General features: G+C 36.9%; 1 protein-coding gene across 1 annotated transcript; it reads right to left on the reverse strand.

Annotated features, from left to right (window-relative positions):
- Positions 1–3,344: 3,344 nt before the first annotated feature.
- Positions 3,345–12,139, reverse strand: ANKRD1 (ankyrin repeat domain 1). Its single transcript, XM_003755279.2, has 9 exons — positions 11,996–12,139; positions 11,066–11,236; positions 8,994–9,131; positions 8,546–8,653; positions 8,079–8,177; positions 6,512–6,610; positions 6,232–6,330; positions 6,024–6,122; positions 3,345–3,577 (listed from the first exon to the last, which is right to left on the reverse strand). Exons 1-9 carry the CDS (start codon positions 12,020–12,022, stop codon positions 3,467–3,469), a joined length of 951 nt encoding a protein of 316 aa, XP_003755327.1. The 5' UTR covers positions 12,023–12,139; the 3' UTR covers positions 3,345–3,466.
- Between the last annotated feature and the right edge of the window lie 13,660 nt (positions 12,140–25,799).

Consider the following 25,799-nt stretch of genomic DNA (forward strand, 5'->3'; position numbering starts at 1 on the left):
TGGTTTATACCTTTCTCATGGTACTACTATGCCTTATATATTGGTCTTATCTATCCAGGGGCTAATAAGTCCCATGAGCAAAAAAACTGTCTTGTTCATATTTGCACTTTTCTCAGTGCCTCAAATTGGGATCAAATCAGTATTTGTTCAGATAGATGGACAGCTAGTCACAAGTTAGCCATAACAGATCTCTAAGTGAGTTGACATAACAAGAAGCTTACAAGTGTAGTCTTCTCATTCCGCTCATTTCTCTCCATGATGTTGCTATATAAACAACTTCTTTCACTTTGGGAATATCACTATTACTATAATTCAGAAGTTTTCCTTTGTATGTTGAAAGCATGAAATGTTTCATAAATGAAGCACTACATAATATATATCATGAAAATTGGTATTGATTGCTTATGGGACCAGATTACTTCCTCCCCTTATATTTAAAAATAATCTTCCATTGTTCAAGTGCTCATGATCCTCCAAATTTACTCAATATACTTTTTTTAATTGTTGAGAATAGCACTCTATTCAGCATCTTTAAGTCACAGACACAAACCCTGCCTGCTCTTAGTTCTGCATTGATGGATTTCAAAGTGTTACACTTTAGAAATACTAGTAAGAATGTGCATCTTGACAAAATCCGTGTACTGGATATGTGGAAATTGGCCATAGAGAGTCATAGCTGAAGGGATCTTAGAGGTCAGTTTACAGATGAGGAAAGTGAGGGACAAATTGGGTAAGAGATTTATAAAGTTACAACATAATGTGTAGGAGATGATCCAAATCCAAATCCGGTGCCCTATCCACTGTGCAACCTCATTTCACAAAGGAAGAGATTCAAAGCCTAGGGATGTTGTGACTTGGTGTCATATGCATTAGATAATTCTAAAAGTGATAATAATGATATAGTTTAAAGAATATGATTGTAGGGACACAGTCTAAGCCTGGTTCAGTTGCATAATTTTAAGCAAGCCACTTTATGTGTCTAGACCCCAGTTTCTTAAACTGTGGGTTGTAATCTTATGTGGAGGTCTCATAACTGAATGCAGGGGTCATGAAATTATGATATATTATCACTAAGTGTTTGATTTACATATCTATTTTATTATTTATCATGTATCTAGTCACAAGTAGAATGGAATCATAAGTAGAAAAAAGTTTAAGAAACCCTGATCTAGACTTTACAAAATGTGATGGTCAAGGTTAGAAGGTCTATAAGAAGACAGATAAGTAACACATTTGCCATAGATGGAATTGTGAATTGGCCCCATCATTCTGGAAAACAATTGGAATTATGTGAGGAAACTTACAAAACAATTCATAAGTGCTTCCATCCAAGGGTTCCATTATTGCATTTATGTTTCACAGAGGCTATTGACTAAAAATGTAAAGAAATTAAAAAGTCTCTTATTTACCAAAATATTCACAGTATCACTGTAATAAGAAAAATCTACAAACAGATTGGAGAAATATAGCTGGAGAAACTGTCATATAAATATAATGGAATGTTATACTATAAGAAATGACAATAAAAATTCAAATAAATACAGGAAAACTTAGGTCTAACTTTTCTCATCTATAAAATAAATGAGAGGGTTGGACAGACAACTGCTAAAGTCCCTTTCAAAACTGTCTTTATGGTCCCATAGCACATAGTGAAGAAAGCAGAACCAGAAGATTAATGTACACAATGACTACAATAAAGTAAATGAAGATCTCACTAGAAGAAAACAATTCACAAGAAATATAGTAGTCAGTGTTAGTTCCAGATGACTGAACTCAAAACAAAATCACATTTTCTGTGATGATAAAATTACATGTAAGAATGATGTTACATATTCTATTGGTCACCATTGCATAATGAATGTTTCAACTTTATTTCAGGAGTGGAGATGCTATGCAAAGGCTGTTTATTGGGAATTGGCTGATAGATCAAAATGTATACTTTAAAAAAAAAACTGAAGGAGTTTGGATCTGGAACTAAAGATCTTAAAGCCCCTTGTAGAGGTATCATGCAAACAACAAAAAGAGCACTCTTTTGGAGTCCAAGGACTTGGATTTGAATCCCAGCTTTGTTACTGCCTCAAATGAGACCTTTTCAAAAGTACCTTGGGCTTCAGTTTCCTTATCTGTTAAATGAAAGATTTGGACCAAGAACCTATTTAACTCTAAATCCAAGACTATAACATTTTATTCTGTACATTTTACTGCCCAGTATAGCTTCATGCCCTTCTAAATATGATAGAAGCTCTATCTCTTGCAAGTTCCTTTGTACTGTTCAGTCAGTCCTAACTTTGACAAGTGATTCCTTCTTGAGTTTCATTTTTTTTTCTCCTCTCCATCATTCTCTTTTCCGCCACTAGATGTCTCCAACTACCCAGCTCTAAGCTACTTTGGGTCATTGTCATTCTCCCCGAGCCTGTTAAGAGGGAGAGGGGGGAAGGAGGCTGCCTCCAGTTCTCTGAAATGTCCTTTGGTGTTGGTTTTTTCCCAGGTCAATAAAGAGCTAAAACTAGGATTCTACAAGAGCTTTCAAGTTTATTGTTGTAATTACGAATACAAAATGTACATATAAAGCAACAGGAAATTTACACATTTACAATTTGGGTGCACATTCTCCAGGTTTGTGTTGCATGCCCCGTGGAATATAATACATTGCCTTTGTTCCCTTTCCCTGCCTCACGCGCACATTCACGACATCTCTGAATGCAACAGTCCCTTCATCTCACTACAGATTCCTTGGACTTGGTCAAAATACAAGTCAGGCCAGTCCAAAGAGCTCAACGGCTTTTGATTATTCCCTTTCCTTTCCCTTCTCAACCAGTCTCCTTTCACTGTCTTGTCTTTCTTTCTTTCTTTCTTTCTTTCTTTCTTTCTTTCTTTCTTTCTTTCTTTCTTTCTTTCTTTCTTTCTTTCTTTCTTTCTTTCTTTCTCTCTCTCTCTCTCTCTCTCTCTCTCTCTCTCTCTCTTTCTTTCTTTCTTTCTTTCCTTCTTTCTTTCTTTTTTTTTTTGCTGGATTTAGCTCCAGCAGCAAAACTTCAGGAGAGAAAACAGACCACAATGCCCGCCTTGAAGTTCCTTACACTTACGTTGGCCAGGAAAATGGCCACTGTCTAATATCAATGGGCGTTTGTAATGCTGCTGGCTAATTAGATTTAGCAACTATGTACCGGAACTCTCTGGAAATTCTACACAATAATTAAGCTTTGATCGCCAAAGCAGCGATCTTGAAATCTGTGGCTCTCACTAGCAATCAAATAAATAAATAGGAATAAATAAGACAAATAAATAAAGCAAATTCACATTGACCTAAATGGAATTTTTACATGTCTGGTTTTTTTTCCTTCAAATGATGTGTGCATCTTGTTCATATTTTAGCACTTTAACGCTTTAGAACTAGGTATGTGAAGTGAAATAGATTTCCGGAGGGAGGGGGGGGTCACTCTCAAAAGAATGACGACTGTTGCCTCCTTTAGAATGTGGATATGCGAGAGGATTTGTAGGAGTTCTCCTTAAGACTGTCAAATATTGCCTTCGTACCATTCTGCCATTGAAGAACGAGATCCATTGGGGTTTTCCCATCCTATTCAGAAGAGAAAAACACATTTTACTTCCAGGTGGAAAGAACTGATCAATTCACACTTACAAGATTTGTTTGTTGTTTAAATGCAGCAATGGATTGTGGAACAGTGGAGATATTTTGCATATTTTTCATGGTGTGTACTTTGTAGTTAATGATGTTCACAGCCTCGGGCCATATGTTTACATGATTCCTATTGTAAATTAGATACTCAAGATAGTACTTTTGAACCTTTCCAAGCCACTTAGACAACATTAAGAAAGAATCCTCTCACACTTTCTTCCCTTTTCTTTTGAGGGCTCACATCCTGGTCCTTAGTTAGGTCAATCCATGTAAAATTGTCTTGTACTTGCTATCAATTATATATACATGCATTTAGAAATTTGCTTCGACTTTATAATTCACAAATCATGTTTTTATTTTTATTACTAGGGGGGAAAGTAGCATTTTTCTAGTCCTACTTTTCTACATCCACCTGTAAAGGTAAACCTTACTTTAAGAAAATCTAAACAATAAAAGAGATTTGAATCTAAGAAATGTTATACTGTGTGAGAAACACTGCTCAAAAAGTTCAGGAACATGTTTCTGAACCAACCCAGAAAAGGTTTCGGAAGAGATTGATCCTCCCTCGTGATAACAACTTCAAAAGATTAGACTCTATCCCAGAACAACTGTATTTGTTTTTCTTAGCTTCCTTAGTAGCCAGGATTATAGGAGTGTCACCAGGCCAGTTTTTTTTTTTTTTAAACATTTCATTTTTTTATTTTTAAAACATTTTAATAAATGTAATACAATTGGTTTCCTTTGTAATCCGAAGAGTTTTTTGGGGGGAGGGTTGCATTTAAAAACATTATTTTGAGAAGTGGTCCCTAGATTTCACTGGATTTACAAAGAGAAGGTGGTTTATTCATATGACAAAAGAATTTTCTGCTCTGCCAAAAGATTCTTTGAAATAGTGAGTTCTGAAAGTACACTTACAAATTTTTTTGATTTTCAAAAAAATGGCAATTTTCACTTAATTTTTCTGAATGGAACAAATACATTATATGAAGTGAAACCTAGGATTTAGGAAATGTAAAATGTTTTTGACAAATACCACATTTATGGTATATTATTTTCAACTCATTGCGCTAATTAGAGGTAATGAACTTGAAATGGAAGGACAGAAATTACTAAAATATTTGTGGAAGGAGATATATTTAACTTAAATGGGGGATATAGTGGTTTTTTACATTACAAGAGGATTTGTCCTCTTAAAATAATTCACAGGTTTGGGTTTAGTTTTATTTTGGGTTTTTTTAGTGCTATTATTCTTATCATTCTGTTAATAGAATATTTTAAGGGCTACCTGAAGGTAAATTTAAATTGAGGGTTATGACAGTTTTTTTTCAAAATACAGACAAAAGAATAACTTGGAGGAAAAAAACTGTGGGAGAGCTGGTGGCAGTCAGGAAGATGGAAGGCAATAGGGAGGATGGTAGTTAAATTATCTAATTTGAATATCAACATTAACTGGAATTCCCTGTATCATTGCTCTGCTCTCCATTCTAAAAAATTTTGAATATTTCAGGAAGGGAGCAGGAGCGGGAAGGATAGTTACCTCTCTAACTGGCCCTTGGGCTTCACTCAGCTGTTGGTGCTAGAAGCAGGCAGTGAGTCAGTGACTCATGTGTCTCACTGAGAAAGTGAATGCTTCTGATTGCTCTCTTGTCTTGAAGTCCAAACTTAGAGTTGGGAAGGAAATATTTTGCATAGAAAGGAAGCAACTTTGAAGTGGAAGCAGCCACTGTATTCCAAGAACAGGGCTTTGCACTGCAGAGCTATTCTTTTGTTTAGTAAAAGAACAAATTAAAAACCACCTAAATATCAAATGAAGGATTCTTTTACACAAACTGAAGTTTTTCCTACCTCTGGCCAACAGACCTAAGTCTTCCCCACTGTCACTATGGAAACCATCAGTGATTTTGGAAGAGAATATCAACTCTCCTAAGAGAATCACAGAACCTCTTAAAACATGTAGCTACATGAATTTTCTGAAGCCATATTTAGGGCAGAGCCAGGAAGGAAAGGGCATTCATGCACCTTAGGAAAAATGAAAATTGGGCCTTTTCTGTGTTATTCTTAGGTAGAAACTTTGAGCTTTTATAAATGTTTAAAACTATATTATGTGGCTATAACTCATGTTACTTGACATATGAAACAAAATAACCTACATGCTATAGGGAAGGTTGAAAGGCACTAAAAATGTGTACTTTTATATAAAAATAATATTGAAAAGTATCCTTAATTGTTCTTGCCCTACTCCTGCCTTCCAAATATACCTAATCTGTGTGCTCCAGTTTTGGTGACTTTTACTCTGCCCTACCCTCGATCTCAGTCCTGATTAAAGGGAATCCTTCAGTAGATAGGAACATTTGGCAAATGACGTAGCTGACTATTAAGTACTTACGCAATTTTTGGCATTCAGATTTGCTCCATACATAATCAGCAGTCTTATCATTTTGTAACGGTTCAGCCTGACAGCATCATGCAGAGGTGTGTCTCCTTCCTAAGAGAGGTCGAATAAACAAGTTAAAGCAAGGATGCAACAACCTCTTAACAAAGAACAATTAGTAAGTCCAAGGTTTGGAGGAAGAATTTCAGTCCTTTTGACTTACCCGGTCTCTGGCATTAAGGTCAGCTTCACAGGCGATGAGATGCTCCCCACACTCATACCGCCCCGTCCTCACAGCCACATGCAGAGGTGTACTGAGCAGCTAGATAATCGTAAGTGTTGACAGTCAGAGATACATAGTAAGAAAGCAACCCACACAACCTTCCTCTTAGTCACCAGCCTACCATAGCTGGAAAGAGGAGGCAAACTTAACAATGGATTTTCATTTAAGTAGCATGACCTTAGAAAGGGGTTTCCACTGCTAAGCCAACAAGGAATTTTACCTTATCTCGAGCATTGACGTTCGCGCCTTTGTTTAGCAAAAACTTCAGAACATCCAGGTTCCCACCACGACATGCCCAGTGAACAGCAGTGGACTCCAGCTACATCAAGAATATGAGATACCATATATCAAAGAGTCACACATTGGGATAGGTAGAACATAGTCCCTAAAAATCAATGAGTGTTGGGGGGCAGAGATTCACATATAGGGGGACAGAGCCTTTGTGACAGAGCTTGCTGAGGTCCTGTTCACTCGTTTTGTTGTGGACAATTGTTTCTTCTCACTTTTAGTTAAAAAAATGAGGAGTCTGTGTTTCACCTAGAGCTTAACATTGTACTGGTCAGGTATTCTATTTTTGTATATCTGAACAACCTACAGCCTCTTAATAAATATTAGTGATACATGAGTAGGCAGAGTGCGTACTCTCAGAACTGGTTACTAAAACACAGTGGAAGCTTAGAACAGACCTTAATTCCAATCTGACACATTGTGCCTGTTCATTTTTTCCCTCACCCAATCCATTCCTACAATTTGCAGTAGTCGTGGATGCTGACAACTTCAGGACCTACAATTTACAGTTACTTCATATTATACATATTAATAGATGCTTCCACCAAGCTAAATTTAATGAGATTTTGGCTTTTGGAGTTCCATTTGCCCCCAGTGTTAGTGTTTACATTCAAATCCCATTTAGGAACCCAGCTGCAAAAGCAGTGGCTTTTGTTTTCTGTTTTGTCTATCTATTTGTTTATTTATAATTCTCTGTTTGGCTTAAAATTGAAAATAAAGATCTTTTTTAAAAAATCTATTTCCTCCACCCCCATGCCCTACCCTTTGTTATATACCCACCAATTAAGTTTCATTTGAAGAAAATATTCTCCCACCTATTGAGCAAATCTATAAAATGTATGAATCTTGGTGGAAATCACAGCCATTCAGTTACTGAGACCTCTAGAGGGGGCACTTTCCATACATTCTCTTCATTTAGAAAGATCAGAATCTCACTGATGCAGTAGGCACATGCACACGTATGAGTGTACAGGCTCTGTATGCTGCTGAAACCAGTCAGCATTGATGAGTACATAGCAAAATTTATGTTATGAGAGAGCACTGGACTGAAAGGGACCAATTGACTATTTTTTCTCTAACGTTCTACTGACTTAATCATGACCCATCACCTGAATCACAATGATCACAATGAACATTATTCAGAGATAGATTCTCCTTCTTCCCCTTTTATATTTCTTCCCTTCCTGTTTAGAATGAAGAGAAAATCTATTCCTCGTGACTGCTTTCAACCATTGTCTTTTTTTCTTTTTCGTAAAGGAATTCCTTTCTTTTTTACCTAATCTTTCTCAATTTTCTCAGTCCTTTCAGCCAGATTTTTCACAATAGTTCATATTTTCTTAACTGTGAAGAACTTTATTCATCTTTCCTAAGTTTAAAGGAAGGAAAGAAGGAAGGAGGGAGGGAGAGAGGGAAGGAGAAAAGAAGGAAAGAATGAAAGAACGAAGAAAGAAGGAAGAGAAGGAAGGGGGGAGGAATGAGGGAAGAAGTCAAATATTTACCATATCACGGAATTCAATTTGGGCTCCAGAATTCACTAACTTTTCCACAATGGCCAAATGTCCTTGGGAGCATGCTCGGTGAAGAGCTGTCCGTTTGTACTATTGAAAAAAGACAAAGTTTGGATATACTATGAAGAATGGTAATGTGATAGAAAAAACTAAAGGCATCAACAGAAAATTAATTTCTTACAGCATTAAACTATTTCTAAAAAGTAATGCAAAGGCAAGGAAGACATAAAGAAGAAGGGAGCAGAGTATGGTATAAGTAAGGGAAAATTATTTAAGCTATAAGTTCCTTGTTGTTGCATACAACCAGACTATTCCATAGGTGATAAGGTGTGATGAAAGTTTTCAATTGCTAAATTTGGGGCTTGTGGTAAAGCATCAGTAACATAAAAAGGATAAGATCTGGGGGAAAGAGGGAAAGTCTTGATGCAGATTTATTAAAGCATAGCTAAGAGACTTACTTCATCACATGCATCTGGATCCTTCTTGTCAGACAAAAATTTTTCAATTACTGGCAGCTTATTCTCCAATGCAGCCTTCAGAAACTTCTGCACATCCACAGGTTCTGTCTAAAGACCAAGACATTGCATGTATGTTACTGTGGATGCTCTGCAACACTCAACCATTCAACAAACATTTAGTAAACACTTACTCTTGTCAGTACTTGTCAGTACTAACCACTGGAAATATAAAGAAAGACAAATATATGGTCCAAACCCTCAAGAAGCTCATATTTAAATGGGACAAGTTATGCAAATAACTATGTTCATATAGGATATATATATATATATATAGTATGTATGGGAAGTATTTTTGGAGGAACAGACTACATCACAAATTTACATATGTCAGCATAACAAACTTTCAGATACTAGACTACAGTTCTTATTATGTTTTTATAGTCCTTACTATAATTTCTGGTTCAGGTTCCTTTAAAACTGGTACTTTGATTTTCTTGTATTTTTTTCTTTTCTTTAATTGAATGATAGTTTCAAGGTCTTGTAAATTTTCAAGCTTTGATCTTTGTTCCAGTTTTTTCTTCTTGAGCTGAAAAACAAAACAAAATAGTTTGTTAACCCTTCTCTTGAGAACATCTTAAGGACAGATGGGAGTCCTAGTCCCATTTGACCATCTGGTGAAACCTATGGAGACCTCCTCAGAATTATGTTTTTACATGCATAAAATAGAATACATAAGTTTACAAAGGAAACTGATTTGATTGAAACAATTTTCAAATATATTAAATGTATTATATTGATAAATTATATATATAATATTAAATATATTAAAAAGTTTATATCTCACAAGTTAAAAATCTTCTGCTATAGACTCTATCTACATGCAAAGATTAAATGACTGGGGACAATTATTTATATAGTTCAAGGAAAGTTTGTTTTTTCCCTTAATATAGACATTTCAGATTAAAGTTGAAGTTTGAATTTATTCAAAAGACAATTTTTCCATTCCCTATTTCATTCTGCATGTCTATGCAAGTGTGGAAATAACCTAACCCCTAAATGTTGGTACTTCCAAAACAAAGAGATCTTAGGTCTTCACAGCCATTATCATCAGCACACAAAGTAACATGTGGCTGAGAAACGGTTTCAGGAAGTCAAGCAATCTAAGATACATCCCTGCCTCTATCTCTACCTAGCTATGAAATCCTGGACAAGTCATCTAACCTCTCTTAAGTTTCAGTTGACTTATGAAACTGAAATGGTTGGGTCTCTTTCAGGTCTATCATGAATTCACTGAAACTCACTTTTATTTCTCTTTATTGCACATGATTTAACTATTTGACTATAATTATAGACACCAGTGAATAAAAATCTAAAAAAGAGACATATAGAAATCCACTACCTAAGGATCCAGGATAGAATTCCAGTTCTGCTACCCACTGGCAATATTACCTCAGATAAAATCATTTAATCATGTTTGACTTCAAGTTTACTCATCTGTAAAATGAGAGAATATGTCTGGATAATTTCCCCATCCTCCAGTTCTAAGTCTATGACTCGATACCCTATTCTTTGAAACACATGCAATCCTGTGATTCTAAAATTCACTTGTCACTATACATTTTGCTTCTTCACCAGTAGATTAACCACACTTGAAACTCCATTGTATAGATTGGCTGTCCACACAAACAAGAAAATCAGAGCTAAGTCAATTATCTAGGCTTTTACTCTCGTGGGCAATAAGCCATATTATCAAGGGGAAAATCATCATCTTGATTTGAATTAGACTTATCACCTTTCTGTTTCATTTTGGAGTAGGCAAATGTGATCATACAAACTGAAAAGATTGACTTAGGATCCATTGGTGATAGCCTTGTCAAAGACTGCTTATGAGGAAGATTCTCACAATCTATCTTTTTGAATAACTTGATTTATTCAGACAATTGCCTCCATTTCCAGTTTACTCTGCATGTCTGTGCAAGCATAGAAACAGATTAAACACTAAGTGTTGGTACTTTCATAGTAAAGAGACCTCAGGACTTCACAGTTATTATCATCAGCACACAAAGTGTGATGTGGTGGGGGAAAAAGTTTGAGGAAGTTGAATAAACTAAGCTGCACAGCTGGCTCTGCTAATGGGAGATCCTGGGCAATTCACTTAATTTGCCCATTCTTTTCAAAATACTTTGTGCCTCCTTCAGCAAGGGATTTAGGTTATATAGATATATAAATATATATGTATATGAATATAAATAATATTATATATTTATGTATATATATATAAAAAACAAATGGGTAAACTGAGCCTTAAAGAATTAAAAATGACAGTCAAGGTCACTAAGCCAGTAAGTAGCAGAATTAGAATTGGTACCTAGATTCTCAGACTCCAGACCCAGCAATCCTTCCCTACACCACACTATGTTCCTGTTTTTAATGATTTTCTTGGCCCCATTTCCACCCAGTTAAGATTTGAGAGGACAGAAAAAAAGTCACAGCATGCACCAAACTATTTTTTCTTCTTACCTCTGCCTCTAGCTGTTTCTCATTCTGACTTTCCCAATTCAATGAATGTCTTGGAAGTGTCTTTAGGTCCTCATGCTTTTCCAAAGTCACAGCAGCTTCATATTCTCCATTTCTGAAGTCCTCTGGGAGGAAGTCCCTGGCCTCCCTGTTATCATTCTTCTTCCCTGTCACCTAAAAAGGGAAATGCAAGATTAAAGGCAAAAAGGTATTATCTCAGGTAAATTCCCACAAAGGATGCTGAATTCTCCTCTGGCTGCTGATTGCCTAAAGAAATTCTATCTTGGCAGAAAGAGTAAGATTAGATTACAAGTTATAAATACTTCAATGAAAGGACTAGTCACAAATATTCAGGTTGTCATGAGTGGATTCCTGTTCACCATACTGGGCAAATGAAGGATAACTTTAGATAGATATGGTTTTAAGACATTTTTATTTGTTTAATCAAAGTCTCCCCATCTTGCTCCTCAATTATTAGAAACTCATAAGTCTAGTTCTTTAAAACTTTTATGGTTGAGTTTTTAGGAGGTTTTTAAAATGTTGTATTATTTAATTCACCCCAATATCCTTGGCTTCTATGAAATAAATCCTTTTTCCCACAGATATTTTGATAAATATGACCATTCAATGTTTAGCAAAAAAATCAGATATTTTGATAAATATGACCATTTAATTTTTGGCAATAAATCAACTTTTAGCCATAATTCACAGTATACTACCAGTTTACTATCAAATTCCTCCATTTTCTAATCAATGACATGTCCTATCATATTATAATAAACTCTTTTTACAAATGGTTTGGTTATAAGAAAATGGCATCCTTTTTTCCCAAAAGCAACTAGACCCGAGTCACTAGTCTACATAAATTCAAAAACAGATTTTTTTTAAAAAACATACATACATACAAACATACATATATAAATCTGTACCTACCAGTTCCTCTACATTCAGCATCATCATCTTTACCAATCCTTGGTTTCTAGACAATAATCTTACTAGATGACACCTTTAAGTCAGTTCTGCTGAGACCCACTAACAAATTAGGCCTATATATATGATGAAGGAGGAAGGCTGAGTGAGATAATCTTCCAACCTGGGAACCCAAATAACCTCCTTGCTCCTCCCACCACTAGTCCACTCAGAGGCAGGTGAATGTTCATTCCAGTTCCAGGATCTGGGAGTCAGGGAAGCACAGGGAGGGGGGAGCATTGCAGTCTGACCACATTGAATATGTGAATCAGGGGGAAATGTGAGATGCCCATTCCACTGGCAGTGACTACATAGCTCAGCAATGCTAGTCATCTGATCCATCAAGTGCCCATGGGACAGCTGTCTGTTGATATTGCACCATATCTCAACATTTTTCCCCTTCCTCGCCAGCTTTTGTATGAGTAACATATCGAGAAAATGTAAATGCCCCATGTATCACACTCACAGTAATATCTTTCTGATAAGCAGTCTTATCAGCACTTCCCTTAAGGGAAATGGGGCTTCAGAACATGTAAACAGCTTTAGAGGACAGGACTTAAGTTCCTGATGGCACTTGTCTATATCTGCTTGGAATTCTCTCGAGGGTTATTGAACCAGAATGATGTCTGGGGCTAAAAAGACCCCATGACATGATACATTACCATCATTAGGAGAACTCCGAAGTATCCAGCTATGCATTTTGACTCAATGTTGTCATTGAACCTAATATAGTACACTGGGACTCTCAATCTCTTTATTTAAAAAAAAAAAAATACCCTTTAAAAAATATTTTCTGAGCAGATTCTAATCAACTATGTTGCCAGCAAAGAAATCAGTGTCATAAATTTAGAACTAAAAGGGAGCTTAGAGATCATTCCACTACTTTCATTTAAAGAAAGGGAAACTGAGATCATTTGATTAAACAGAAACAATTAACTAGGACATAACTTTAGGTAATATGATTTCTAACTGGAAGAAAGATTAAGGATTTTCCCAAGTTGGGGAGGGGAGGGTAAATAGTTGCAATTCCCTGAGATCAGAAAAGAAGGTCTCCCACTCCTGCCCACCCCCAAGTGTTTGTGAACAATTAAGGAAAACGGAAATAATAATGATCGATCAGTACTGGAACAGTTTGCTTATAAGACACATGGGTTGCTTAAGATGTACAATTGTGAGAAAACATATATCAGTCTTCAGATTTGACCAGGTCAGCATGACCCAGATCCATAATTGAGAGTCTCTAAGCAGCCAGGTAGACACTTAAAAGGTTAGGTTTAAACAACCCCACAACTGAATAATCTTTTCTCACAAGACAGACACTGGACTAGACCTAAAATTTAATAGAAAGGAAACTGAGTTAGATCTAGAATTAAGTTCCAGGATGGAATCATGATGGTTCTCTCCATTCCCACTACCACTTGCTGCTTCAATTCCCCCAATTTCTTCAATCATGAAGGGGCAAGTTGAGATTAGTTACTAAAAGGCTTTGAATTCCTAGACTATAAGCTCCATTAGAGCAGGGACAATGTCTTGTTTAAACTTTGAATCTTCTCCAGTACCTAATATAGTGTTCTATACATAGCAAGTGCATAATATTGAAAGAAGTTGCTGGGAAATTATATAGAAAAGCTACCATAGGTTCTATGCCATGAGGCATAGTAAAGTACTGGAAAGTCCTGAAGAGAGTCAAGTTCAAGCCCCAGAACAAATAATATAATGTATCACCTAACCTACATATCCAGGCAAGCATGTATTGAAACCAGATGGAATCTTCTGTGGATCCAATTGTTAAAGTTTTAGGATTAGCATTTACACTTTGGAAACCAGCAGATGATACAAATCAGGGCTTGATTAATTGTGTTCCTGGATGTCCAGATTTAAAATGGCAGAAATTTTAATAATGTAGGTTAAACTTAGAAGTATTTCATTCTTATATTTTTCCTCCCAGAGAGCTGATTGTTAAACATTTATTAGCATATTTCTGTATCCAAGGCAATTAAGTTAAATTGAACATAAAGGAGATCCTTAAATGAAGAGAGGAGTCATAAAACATGCAACCTTAGGGAAAATGTTATGGAAGGATGAGAGTCTGGTCTACCAATTTTGTCTTGCTGAAGGGAGAAGAAAGAGGTTATGGCCTAATTGTGTTTTGATGAGTCTAGGTTTTTTGATTTGGGTTTTGGTTTGGTGGTAGTGTTTTTTTAGTATCAGTGGGCAGAGCTAATGCCTCCTACCAGCTGCTTCTCTGAATCTCTGCCAATAAATCGGGTCTATCCCTTTGTTTATTAAACCTTAGAGAAACTCTGAATGGAAAGATTTTCCCCAGAAATCAATGCTTTACAAATGATGTATGTTAGAAGAATTTGTATTGGAAAGTACCAAAAATTAGGAGTCAAGAAACTCGGATATTTATCTCCAATATTACCTTGAGCAAATATATTAACTTATCTAAAAAGAGAAAATGTTTCCTCATCTGTAAAATAGATGTATTTTTTATGATGTAAATTATTATTTGTGCCTATTACAAATCATAAGGTATAAATTATTATTAAAACCCTGTGTACCTCCCTGGACCTTTATGAATGTGACAGGAAGCCATACAGGGTTGTCCTGGCTTCCCCCACACCTCATTCAGTTACCTACCTGAAAAGGTCATAGTTGTAATAACACTGCCTTACAGTTTTACTTTTCATTTCTATGATTTCCAAGATCAAAACACCCTTCAATTGCTTCTGTTCTCCAATATGGGTTATGTACCTCTTTTAGAATATAATTTTTTAGAAGGAAAGGATTGTTTTTGTTTTGTATTTGCATTTCCATGACACATAGTTATTTACGGGCTTTTTTCATTCATTTATACATTCATTTGGAGGCTCTCAGGCTTTTGGGGAGTTGCAAACAATTGGATAAGGATTAATGTGATGGATCCAAAATACAACTGGGGAAAACATTGAATATTCTTATTGTCTCACTAAAAAGTGAGAGTTATGCAGAACTGGGTTACAAAGGGAGAAACCTTAATTAGGCTCTCCCCTCCCTTTTTGTGACAAAACTTTAGGTTTGAAAGTGGGGAACATGTGAAATCCTGGCTAAGAGAAAGGAGCTAAGGAAGTATTCCCCAACTCCCAGAGACAGCTTTGCCTGAGGACTGACCTGACAGGTACCCCACTGGCCTGAAGAGGAAGACAGCCAGCTAAGGAGACAGTTAAGAGACAGCTAGGAGGAACTGAGGGAAACTTTCACACAAAGTGGAGAGAGGGAAGTAACATTGGGCAAACCAAGCAGGAAAGCTTCAGGCAGAATGAATTGGATGCTCCAGAGAAAAAGATCTTAACTTTCTAAATTAGAGATTTTCCGAGGATCCACTCTAAAACGATCCATTTGGGAGCAGCACAAATAACCCATATTATTCAGGTTTTTGGAGAGTTGTTTACTGCTGGACATCTTTATCATTATTTGACTATAGTACTGATTTGTTTTCATCAGCTTACTCTTTGGAGGGGGAAAGAGAAGAAAATAAACATTTATTAAATATCTAATCCATGCCAGGCACTGTTGAGTATTTAAAAAATATTATCTCATTTGCTTCTCATAACAACCCTCCAAGGTAGGTAGCCTAGTTTGCAGATGAGGAAACTGAAGCAGACAGAAGTGACTTGCTTAGAATCACACAAAAAAAGACTGATTTGAACTCAGACCTTCCTGACTCCAGGCATAGTGCTCTATTCACTCTACCACTTGAAATGTTGCTATATGATATACACTGTATCACAGCTCCAATCAATAAACATTTATCAAGTCCCCACTGTGTCAGGCACTGTGCTAAGTGTTAGGAATAGAAAAAGTAGCAAAAAACAAACAAACAAACAACAACAACAAAAACCCAGCTAGTTACTGCCCTCAAGGAACTTTACAATCTAGTGTGGAACTCAAGATGATCTTTCATTTGAAAAACTCCCGATTTGAGCCAGTTACTCTTTGTCATAGTCCTCCTTTCATTTCTATAAGTACTTTCTAGCTAGCGAAGTCTGTGATTGCTATCTATATACTTCATTCCAATATATATGGCTTGACTCATTTTGAACAAGCCCTGGCTGGGAGACTTTTTTGGTCCACTGGTATACACAACTAATCATTCTCCTTACCATGTTTCTCCTCAATCCCAATTGTCATCCACTTTTCTTGGCTCCCACTGATAGCTGACTAAGCTGGGTTTGCCATGAACCCAAGTTAGGCAGACGTTTGTCATACAAATGACAGTCACAAAACATGCAAACATTGTTACAGTAGTTTTCATGATAATCTGCTGAATGTGAGGGAATTAGGGAAGGGATAGAAATGGAAACTTGCTTGTGGAAAGCTGGGGGAGGGATGACAATTTGAGTAGCACTGTAACAGTGTCCTAATCTAGTCTCCTTCTTTCATTCCCAAAAGACAGCATATGTACCAGGTAAATGATACATTGGTTCCAGGATTTAGAACAAGAAGGTAGAGTCTTTAGGGGAACTCCAGAAATATCCCTTCTCCCCCTCTTTCCTCTTTTACTTCATCCATTTCCTTGAAGTGAAGACATGATATGGATGGAAAGAAGGCAACAATGACACAGAACAGAAAGTACTGAATGAGGAATAAGGAATAAGGAGTTTTTGTTAAATTACCTTGAGTAAAAACAATATAACATAACCCAACAAAATATAATACAACATAATATTGCAACAACATTTGCCAATTGTCTACTGTCAGGTAAAGCAACCATGCTAGGTCTAGGAAGGTATCAATACAGGATATGTATAAGAAATACAAATCCCAGAGTGTTTTGTGGCAAAGCATGTGATATGTCTTCAAGGTGCTAAGATTCCAGTAGGGACTTAAGTAGGAAGGAGCACAAACTTTAATACAAAAAATACAAGTATAATGCAAAACTTCCAGATCCTGAGGGGGAGGCTAGAAGTAGGAAAAAGAAAAGAAATGAATGAAAATTTAGTGGGGTTCCTATTTAGATAACTGGAACATAACTGAACAAACTGCATATAAATGTAATAGAAGAACATTATGCTATGAGAAACAACAAAAGATAATTTCAGAAATCTCAAGTAGTATGACCCGATACAGAGGACAGTAAACATAAAAATTTATACAATGACATTGTAAATAAAACCAACTTTAAAAGAACTTAAGGGCTCTGTTCAAAGCAATGATTAGCCATATCTCTAGAAGATATTACTAAAAACAAACATGTTATTTCTCTGCTGAAAGGTGACCAATACAAGGTACAGAGACATACATTTTTGAACGCATAACATTTTAACAATACTTACTTGTGACAAGAGTCCCTTTCCCCTTTTCTTTTTCTAGATTAATTAGCAGGGGAAGAGAGTTACCAATAGTGAGAGCCTTATTAGTATTTTTTTTAAAAAGCATACAGAATAGAACAGACAGAAGTTCAGAAGGGAGCACAGAGTAGCAAGACAATTTTGAAAATTATATGTAGAATTTATTCTATGCTTCTTTAAAAAGTAAGTAGTATGAAATGGAGATTCACAATTTTATACAGAATCCTCTTTTTGTGTTCTGCTTTATTATGGAAATGCTCTTCTTGATATTTAAATTCAGAATAATTTTTTAATTGAATGGGATTAGTGAATAGAGAAAGTGTACAATCTGGACAGATAAGTTTAATGAAATAAATTTGCTTGAATTCATAATGATTCTGCTTTTGGAAGGATAGCTCTCAAATGACTCATGCTTATGCCCCCAGTTAGAGAACAAAATGTAACAAAGGGCTGAGGTTGGAACTCCTAGCCCTACACCAGGAAAGGTCTCTCTCTCTCTCTCTCTCTCTCTCTCTCTCTCTCTCTCTTTCTCTCTCTCTCTCTCTCTCTCTCTCTCTCTCTCTCTCTCTCTCTCTCTCTCTCTCTCTCTCTCTCTCTCTCTCTCTCTCTCTCTCTCTCTCTTCATTGTGGTCCTCATTTTGTTGTTTGTCCTTTATTCTCAAAGAGGGTTATGACATCAGGGAGGTGATGTCATGACATGCAAGTGAATTGGATTTAAGCTATTTCATCCTTAAGCTATACAAAGGGATACTAAATAATTAAGATAAAGACAGGATCAACCATAAGTATTTATGAGACATCAAATTAAAATGTGGCACATGTAATCTTTAATAAATAAATGTAAGGAATTTAAGGAAAATGCTAGCGGTAGCTGGATGCTGCAGTGGATGGAGCACCAGTACTGGAGTCAAGGAAATTTGAGTTCAAATCCTGCTTGAGACACTTAACACTTACTATCTAAGTGACCCTAAGCAAGTCACTTAACCCCAATTGCCTTAGGGGAAAAAGGGGGGGGGGGAGAGAGTAAAATAGTAACAGAAGTATGACGGTTCATAAAGTCTGCCCACTGTTACTCCCAGCTGTCTTGCCTCTCTCAAAGTTTCTGTTCCACGATCAACACACAAACACTCACAGGAATCTCCCAATCTGTCTATTCAGTTGTCATCACTTATGATTTTACAGAAAGGAACCACCCGGAGTGGCCAGAATCAGCTGCTTCCCTGGTCACACCTCTGCTTTAGAACCACCTCTCTTTTATCATTGTTATCCTTTGAAAGCTCTCCTTCTCCTCTCTGCCCTCCCCTTTTGGGAGAGCTGATTTCAAGTTAATTTTCTCTCTTCTCAAACTGGGAAGAAATACAAATCCCAGAGGGTTTTGTGGCAAAACATGTAAACAAGACACTAACAAAGTATTATGAGGATTTGGGAAAGCAGTACTAGGAAAAATGCTTCATTTGAAATCAGAGAACCTGAGTTCGAATTCTGGGCTCTTCTACTTCCCACTTATGTGACCCTAGACATAATACAATATTTTAATAGTTTTCATTTCCTTGTCTGTGGAATAATGATAGCTTACATTTCTAGAGCACTTCCCATACGTTATTTCATTTCATCTGCAAAACAGCCCTGTGAAGTAGGTGTTATTACTACCCCCATTTTACAGAAGAGAAAATAATATCAGAGAGATTAAATAACTTTCCAAGGTCATATGGATGGCAGCAGAGTTTATCTTCCAAGCTAGGTCTTCTCAATTCCAACTAGAAGACCTTGAAGGTCACTTCCAAATTTAAAGAACTGATCCTATTCCTTTAGATTTGAGCTCCCCAAAGCTGAGAAACACTGAAATGGTCTATCAAATTTTCCTTGGCCCTTCGTCCTTTGCCAGTGTCAGCGTGGTGATGGCATGGAGCCCAGTCTTGTTAGTGAGTGTTTATTAAAATTCTCACTCTCTCACACAATGGTTTCTTTGGAGGCTGGACCATTGAGCCTGGAACCTGTGCTAATTTCCATAACTTCATTAAGGCAGAACCATAAGGGTTGGGGATAGGGGTAGAAGAGGGAAAGGAGAAAGGGCAAGGGGAGACTTTTTCTCTCAGCTATCAAAATACTTTACAATGAACAAAACTAGCAAGCCCCAACTGTGGGCAGAAACTGGGAGAAGAAAGGGGAAAAATCACTTAGCATGTAAATGCAAAATGATTTGCTTCCCCCTTTCTGAAAAGCTAAATTTGCTTCCTGAGATGAAGTTTCACTGCATGGGCAATGAGATGATACTGCATTTGTATCAGGGCTATTTTTAAAAAGTCTCTCGGATTGTCATAGTAACGCTCTGAAAAGGCTTTGATGCAACTTTGGAATTACCTCACATCCAATTACGTGTGGCACCCACTTGGGATGAGCGATAAGTACTTCTGTGACTGCAAACAGAGAAAGAAAATCCATTTAACCTTTTTAGCCAATTTGTTAAAGGCAGAGTAGATATATTAAAAATGTAATTTTTACTTCAATTTTAGGAGAACTGGTAAGAAAAAATATTCCTTGGTTTGATTTGTAGTTTTATAATTGAAGGCAAAATACTTGAGAAAATCTTAAATTTGAATTCTTCAAGAATCAGCTAGATCTAGAAAAAAATCTTTAGGTTCATCTAATCCATCCCCCTGCTACCAGGAAAAAGTAACAATGTCAGATGAAAATATATTTTATCTATTTTAAAATGTTTTTGCATTGTTGTTTTTTTAATAGACATTTCTCAATGTATTTCCCCCACTCCTCATTGATCTCTCCTTTTTAACAAAGAAAAACAGTTAAACAAAACCAACTAACAAAGCAAACACATCTTACAGTGTATACATTTTTACCCAAGGCCTTTTTACTGAGAAGGATGTGTTTTGTCTTCTGTTCTCAAAAGCTAATTGCAATTGTTCATTGCATTTAAAGAGTTATGTTGACTTTTAAAGCTGTTTCCATTTATTTTATTATTTGCTGGTTTTGCTTTCTTTGCTCTGTATCAATTCATACTTCTCTAAATATTTCTTTAATTGACTTTCTTGGGATATATGACCAGTAATAGGATTGTTAGGCTGAAGGGTATAAACATTTTAAATGAGTATATTATTATTATAATAGCTTTTTATTTATAAGATATATGCATGGATAATTTTTCAGCATTGACTCTTGCAAAACCTTCTGTTCCAACTTTTCTCCTCCTTCTCCCCATCCCCTCCCCCAGATGGCAGGTAGACCAATACATGTCAAATATGCTAAAGTATATGTTAAATACAATATGTGTGTACATGTTCATACAGTTATTTTGCTGCGCAAGAAAAATAGGACTTAGAAATAAAGTAAAATTAACCTGAGAAGGAAATAAAAAATCAAGCAGACAAAAACAGAAGGAGTGGAAATGCTATGTTGTGGTTCACACTCATTTCCCAGAGTTTTTTCTCTGGGTGTAGCTGGTTCTCTTCATTATTGAACAAATGGAACTGATTTAGTTCATCTCATTGTTGAAGAGAGACACGTCCATCAGAATTGATCATCATATAGTATTGTTGTTGAAGTATATAATGATTTCCTGGTCCTGTTCATTAAATGAGTATATTTTTAAAGACTATAACTCCCTAAATCATTTTTCAGTGTTTAATAAAATTGGGAACAAATAAGTTTCTCATCAAACAATGATTTGAATGGAATATTACTATGTTGGAAGGAAGAGTGAATTTGAAAAATACCAAAAAGCATAGGAAGACTTATATGAATTGATGTAGGCTGAAGTGTACAGAATGAGGAAAAGAATATACACAATGGTCATAACAATGTAAAGGGAAAGAAAAACAACAAAACAATAATCAAAACAATCTGATATGTGATGGACTTGGCTGAGATGATTCAGGCCAATTCTAATAAACTTGTGATGAAGAAAGATATTTACATCCAGAGACAGGACTGTGGGAACTGAATATGGATCACAACGTAGTATTTGTTGTTGTTGTTTACTTGCTTGTTTTTTTCTTTCTCATTTTTCCCCTTTTTGGTCAGATTTTAGAAAGTCCTGGAAAGATTTCCAGGAACTGATGCTGAGCAAAACAAACAGAACAAAGAATACATTGTACACAGTAACAGCGAGATTGTGAGATAATCAAATATGAAAGACTTGGTTCTTCTCTGTGTTTCAGTGATCCAAGGCAATTGCAATAAACTTTGGATAGAAAACACCATTTGCATTCAGAAAAAGAACTATGGATTGAATGTAAATCAACATATACTATGTTCACTTCTTTTTTCTGTTTTTTTTTTTCCTCTCTTGCGTTTTTCCCTTTTGCTCTGATTTTTCTCTCAAAACAATTCATAAAGAACTGTTTATTTTTTAAAAGTTAATATACATGTATAACCAGAAAAAATAAAAGTTTAAAAAGAGAGAAATGAATCTTTTATTTCCAAAACATATCAATGTAAATTTAGTCTTTCAAAATTTCTAACGTTTAAAACTTCACCATCTGAAAATTTTGTTTTAATTTTGTTTAAATTTGATCTCTAGAGATTAAGCTTTGTAACCTTTTATTTTCAGAAGAAATTATTTTCATCATCTATAAACATTCATTGAGACTCTTCTAGAAATCAATTCCCTTACTAAGTGCTGGGGATAGGGGGAAGACAGAAAAGCAGAGGAAGGGATCCACCATCAACATTTCCAGTCTTAGATTGTAATACTCCAATCCTCTCCTCTTTCTTCTACTCATGCTATACTGGACTACTTGCTGTCCCCTGTGTATGCCTTATATTTTCTCAGTTCTGAACTTTTACTTATGCCTTTCCCTCTACCTACAATATATTCTTCCTTCCACCTGTTGAATCCTTACTCATCTTTAAAACTTAAATTGAATATAATTTCCTTCAGGAAACCTTCCTTGATCATCTCAACTGTTGAGTAATTATATGTTCTTTCCTTCCTCAAACCACAGACAGTACTTAATTTGCATGTCTCTGATTCACTGATTCATTATTTGGAAGAATAGTTATTTGGGGATATGGTATCTTCTTACTTGATCGGACAGGTCATGTTTTATCAAAATCTCATATCTTCTCCACAGTTTATTATGACAGGACCTACTCAGGTACTCCTGACTTCAGGGCTGGTGCTCTATCCACTGCACCACCTAGATGCCCCCCCCCCCTTATTTCTTAAAACACATGAGCACTTGAACGTAAAAGACAGGTAAAGTTATAACCAAGGCAAGGAAGCTGGAGATTTCTCCCAGGCTTCCCAACATCAGACTATGGGCATATATCTCCCCTCTTTCAAACATTTCTCATTTGGTTTGTGGTCCTCTTCCATCTCTCATACAACCACCCTTTTTCTCCTCTCCTCTCTTGTCCAGGCTTCAACTCTCTGACGATCTTATTCCTATTTTACCCTTCTTCCCCTGAAATGGCCAACTTAAAGTTACAGTAAGCACATTACTGGATTCCTGGATAAAGGGAAATAGATGATGATCACAACTCTCTGCTTCCTGCCTCCTCCTCCAGGCAGTTGGTGATGTGGGGAACAGGGAGGAGATTTCCAGGGTCATTGGCTTTAGTCTTTTGAGGACAGTCTAATGTTTTCCTGACCCAATTATTGGTAAATGGGGCAAATTTCACTCCTCACTCTGATTTCAGTGAAGGTGATGGCTGGCTCCTTGTACCCCCCAAGGTAAGATCATGAGATCTTCTTGCACTAAAGCAAAACCCATCTTGCAGTATTTTTCTCTTTGGGGGCTACTCTTTATAGCACAGATAAGGAGTCTTGCACCCCCAAGGAAATTCTTCCTTGCAGATCTTTTCCCTTGCCACTAGACTCAGATGGCTCTAGAGGGGAAAGTGAGGCAGGTGACCTTGCAAGCCCTCCCTCACTTCAGTCCAATTCACTTGCATGTCATAGCATCATCTCCCTGATGTCATGGTCCTCTTTGAGAATAAAGGACAAACCATCATTGCCAATTATAGCTCCAGGGACGGGAAGATAGCAAGAGTGTATACAAGTTGTCCTTCAACTTCTACCTTCCATCCCACAGTTCTACAATTGTCTGCTAGCTCAGCATGTTTAGGCTCCTTAGGGTCCACAAGAATGTGACAGTGTATACCCTTTGCAATCCCAGTTCTGGCTCTCTCCCCTTTTGGTGCTGCCCAGGGAAGGGTGGAATGAAGGAGGGGAAAGAAGAGTCAGTCCATAGAAATGACTTACTGGTAGACTATTCTGCACGCTCAGCTTTTCTGCCCCCAGCATGATGTTTATGGAAATGGAATGTAGGAATTTCTGAGCCGATCAGTTGACACACAGCAAGCTACCTTAGTGTCCTGCCTCTGTTTGCTTCCTGGTGGTCAGAGTCCTGTTCTCAGAAGCTGGTTGTAAAAACAAATGGGGAAATTTATAACTTCAACACTCCCGGCCATGACTGAGACTTGTTCTATGACAGATACTCCTTATCTTTAATAATAATAATAATAATAAAAAGAAGAAGAAGTAGGAGTAGGAGTAGTAATGGGGGGGGGGGAAGTAGTACAAGTATAATACTCACATATTGACTACTCAATACTCAGAAAGGACCAAGAGGGTCCACTGGGGCCCATATTGTGTTAGAAACCCCAAAATTTATAGTATCTATGTTTAATTATATTTTTTCTTTTTTCCCCAACATTTTTGAATTACATTTTAATCTGATTCAGACTGTACATGGAATTGTTGCTAATCACAGTTTCAACATCTTTGGTATTGTGGATAATTTGAGTTTCAATTCCATTTCTGATATTTAATAGCTGGTCCTAAGCAAGTCATTTAATCTCTGGGCCTTCCTTATTTTCCTTATCTATAAAATGAAGCATTAGCACTCGATAATTTCTAAAGTCTCTTCAAGATTCTAGATCTATGATTCTCTGAACCAAAAGGCAGTCATTTCTAAGCAGCATTCCCATAAGAAAGGAGAGATCTTGTTTGGAAGGGGTCTCTTGGATGGGTGGGGGCAGGGGATAAAAATTATCAGGCTTCCCAGATCTTTGCTCCTCTTTAAGGACTCTGGGTAGGTCAGATTTCACCAAAGAATTTATAGTGCAGACTGACGCCTCTGAGCTTGGAATCATCTCAGCACTAAGTGGCGCGTCTGAGGAGGGACGGGCACTGTCTTCTCTCTCTAAGCCAGGAATTGTTTACCAGAGAAGAAAAATGCACTCTCACTGAAAAGGAATGCTTGGCAAGGAAATGGCCTCTGAAGGCATTGCAGGATCGCTCACCAGGGAGTTAGTGTGGGTTGGTAAAAGATCAAGCCGTTAACCCAGGTAAAGCCTATGAAAGCACTGGGAGGCTGTGCTCTCTGATCTCTAAGGGACTGTTAAGACAGAGGACAGTAATTTTACCATGCTGCTTATGTTGTTTTCTACCACCCAGGACCTTGATGGACAGTGCCACGTTATCTAGGAAAACCACGTGGCAAAATGAAAACAAACAAACAAATAAATCAGGAAATGAACTCAAGAAAAAGGAGGTTTAATTTCTTCATGTGAATTTCTCCTGTCCATCTTAGTTCAATTTGGTATCTTGTCTAAAGCCTTCTTCCAAAACCACTTCATGGTCTTATGCTTTCAGTGATACCAATGGTTGCCTGCCAGGACATTTAAAGGAACTGAAGAAAGAGTTAGTGAATGTCCTTATTTGGTGGCATCCTGAAACCTCCTTGTATCTTCCTCCTCCCTTTTTCAGGACCCGAGAAGTTGGTTGGCTGAGGCACACATTCCCCAGCTCTTGTCCTTGAGATTGTCACCGTAAACCCCAAAGCTTCTCTGCTCCCAATCCATTCTCAGGCCCTTCATCCCTTGGCCTGACACTTGGCCCCTAAGCTGTGAAGACAAGCAGATAATATCCAAGTGGCCTCTCTTTCCCTTCCTTCCTCTCCCTCCCTCCCTCCCTTCCTCTCTCCTTCCCTCTTTCTTCACTTCCTCTCTCTCTCTCTGTCTCTGTCTGTCTCTGTCTCTCTCTCTGTTTCTCTCTGTGTGTCTCTGTCTCTGTGTGTCTCTCTCTGTCTCTGTCTCTTTCTGTGTGTATCTGTCTCTCTCTCTTTCCCTTTCTCTCTATTTCTCTCTGTGTGTTTCTGTGTCTCTGTGTCTCTGTCTCTCTGTCTCTCTCTCTCTTTGTGTGTGTGTATGTGTCTCTCTTTCTCTCCTGTGTGTATGTGTGTTCTCTAATTATCTCATCTTTCTATCTCTATGTCTCTGTCTCTCTGTGTGTTTCTCTCTCCTTTCCATACACTATTTAATTTCCTGGGAAGTAAATTAAGAAGAAAATCTAGAAGTGATGCAGTTTGGAGCTCATCAGTTAAAAGGGCTCCCTTCATGGCAAATCACATCTCTGAGCTCAGGACAAAGTGATAATAGTGGTTCCTGCCGGGTAACCTAGGCCTGTGATG

This window comes from Sarcophilus harrisii, chromosome 2, assembly GCF_902635505.1.
Source record: "Sarcophilus harrisii chromosome 2, mSarHar1.11, whole genome shotgun sequence".
Classification (NCBI taxonomy): Eukaryota; Metazoa; Chordata; class Mammalia; order Dasyuromorphia; family Dasyuridae; genus Sarcophilus; species Sarcophilus harrisii.

What these genes read in the sequence shown, in the direction of transcription:
- ANKRD1 (XM_003755279.2), bottom strand. Translation starts at nt 12,022, where the DNA reads ATGATGATGCTGAATGTAGAGGAACTG. An exon ending in AGAAACAGCTAGAGGCAGAG is followed by an intron (nt 9,132 to 11,065) that starts GTAAGAAGAAAA and finishes TTTGTTTTTCAG; the next exon opens with CTCAAGAAGAAAAAACTGGA. An exon ending in AACCTGAACCAGAAATTATA is followed by an intron (nt 8,654 to 8,993) that starts GTAAGGACTATA and finishes CTTGGTCTTTAG; the next exon opens with ACAGAACCTGTGGATGTGCA.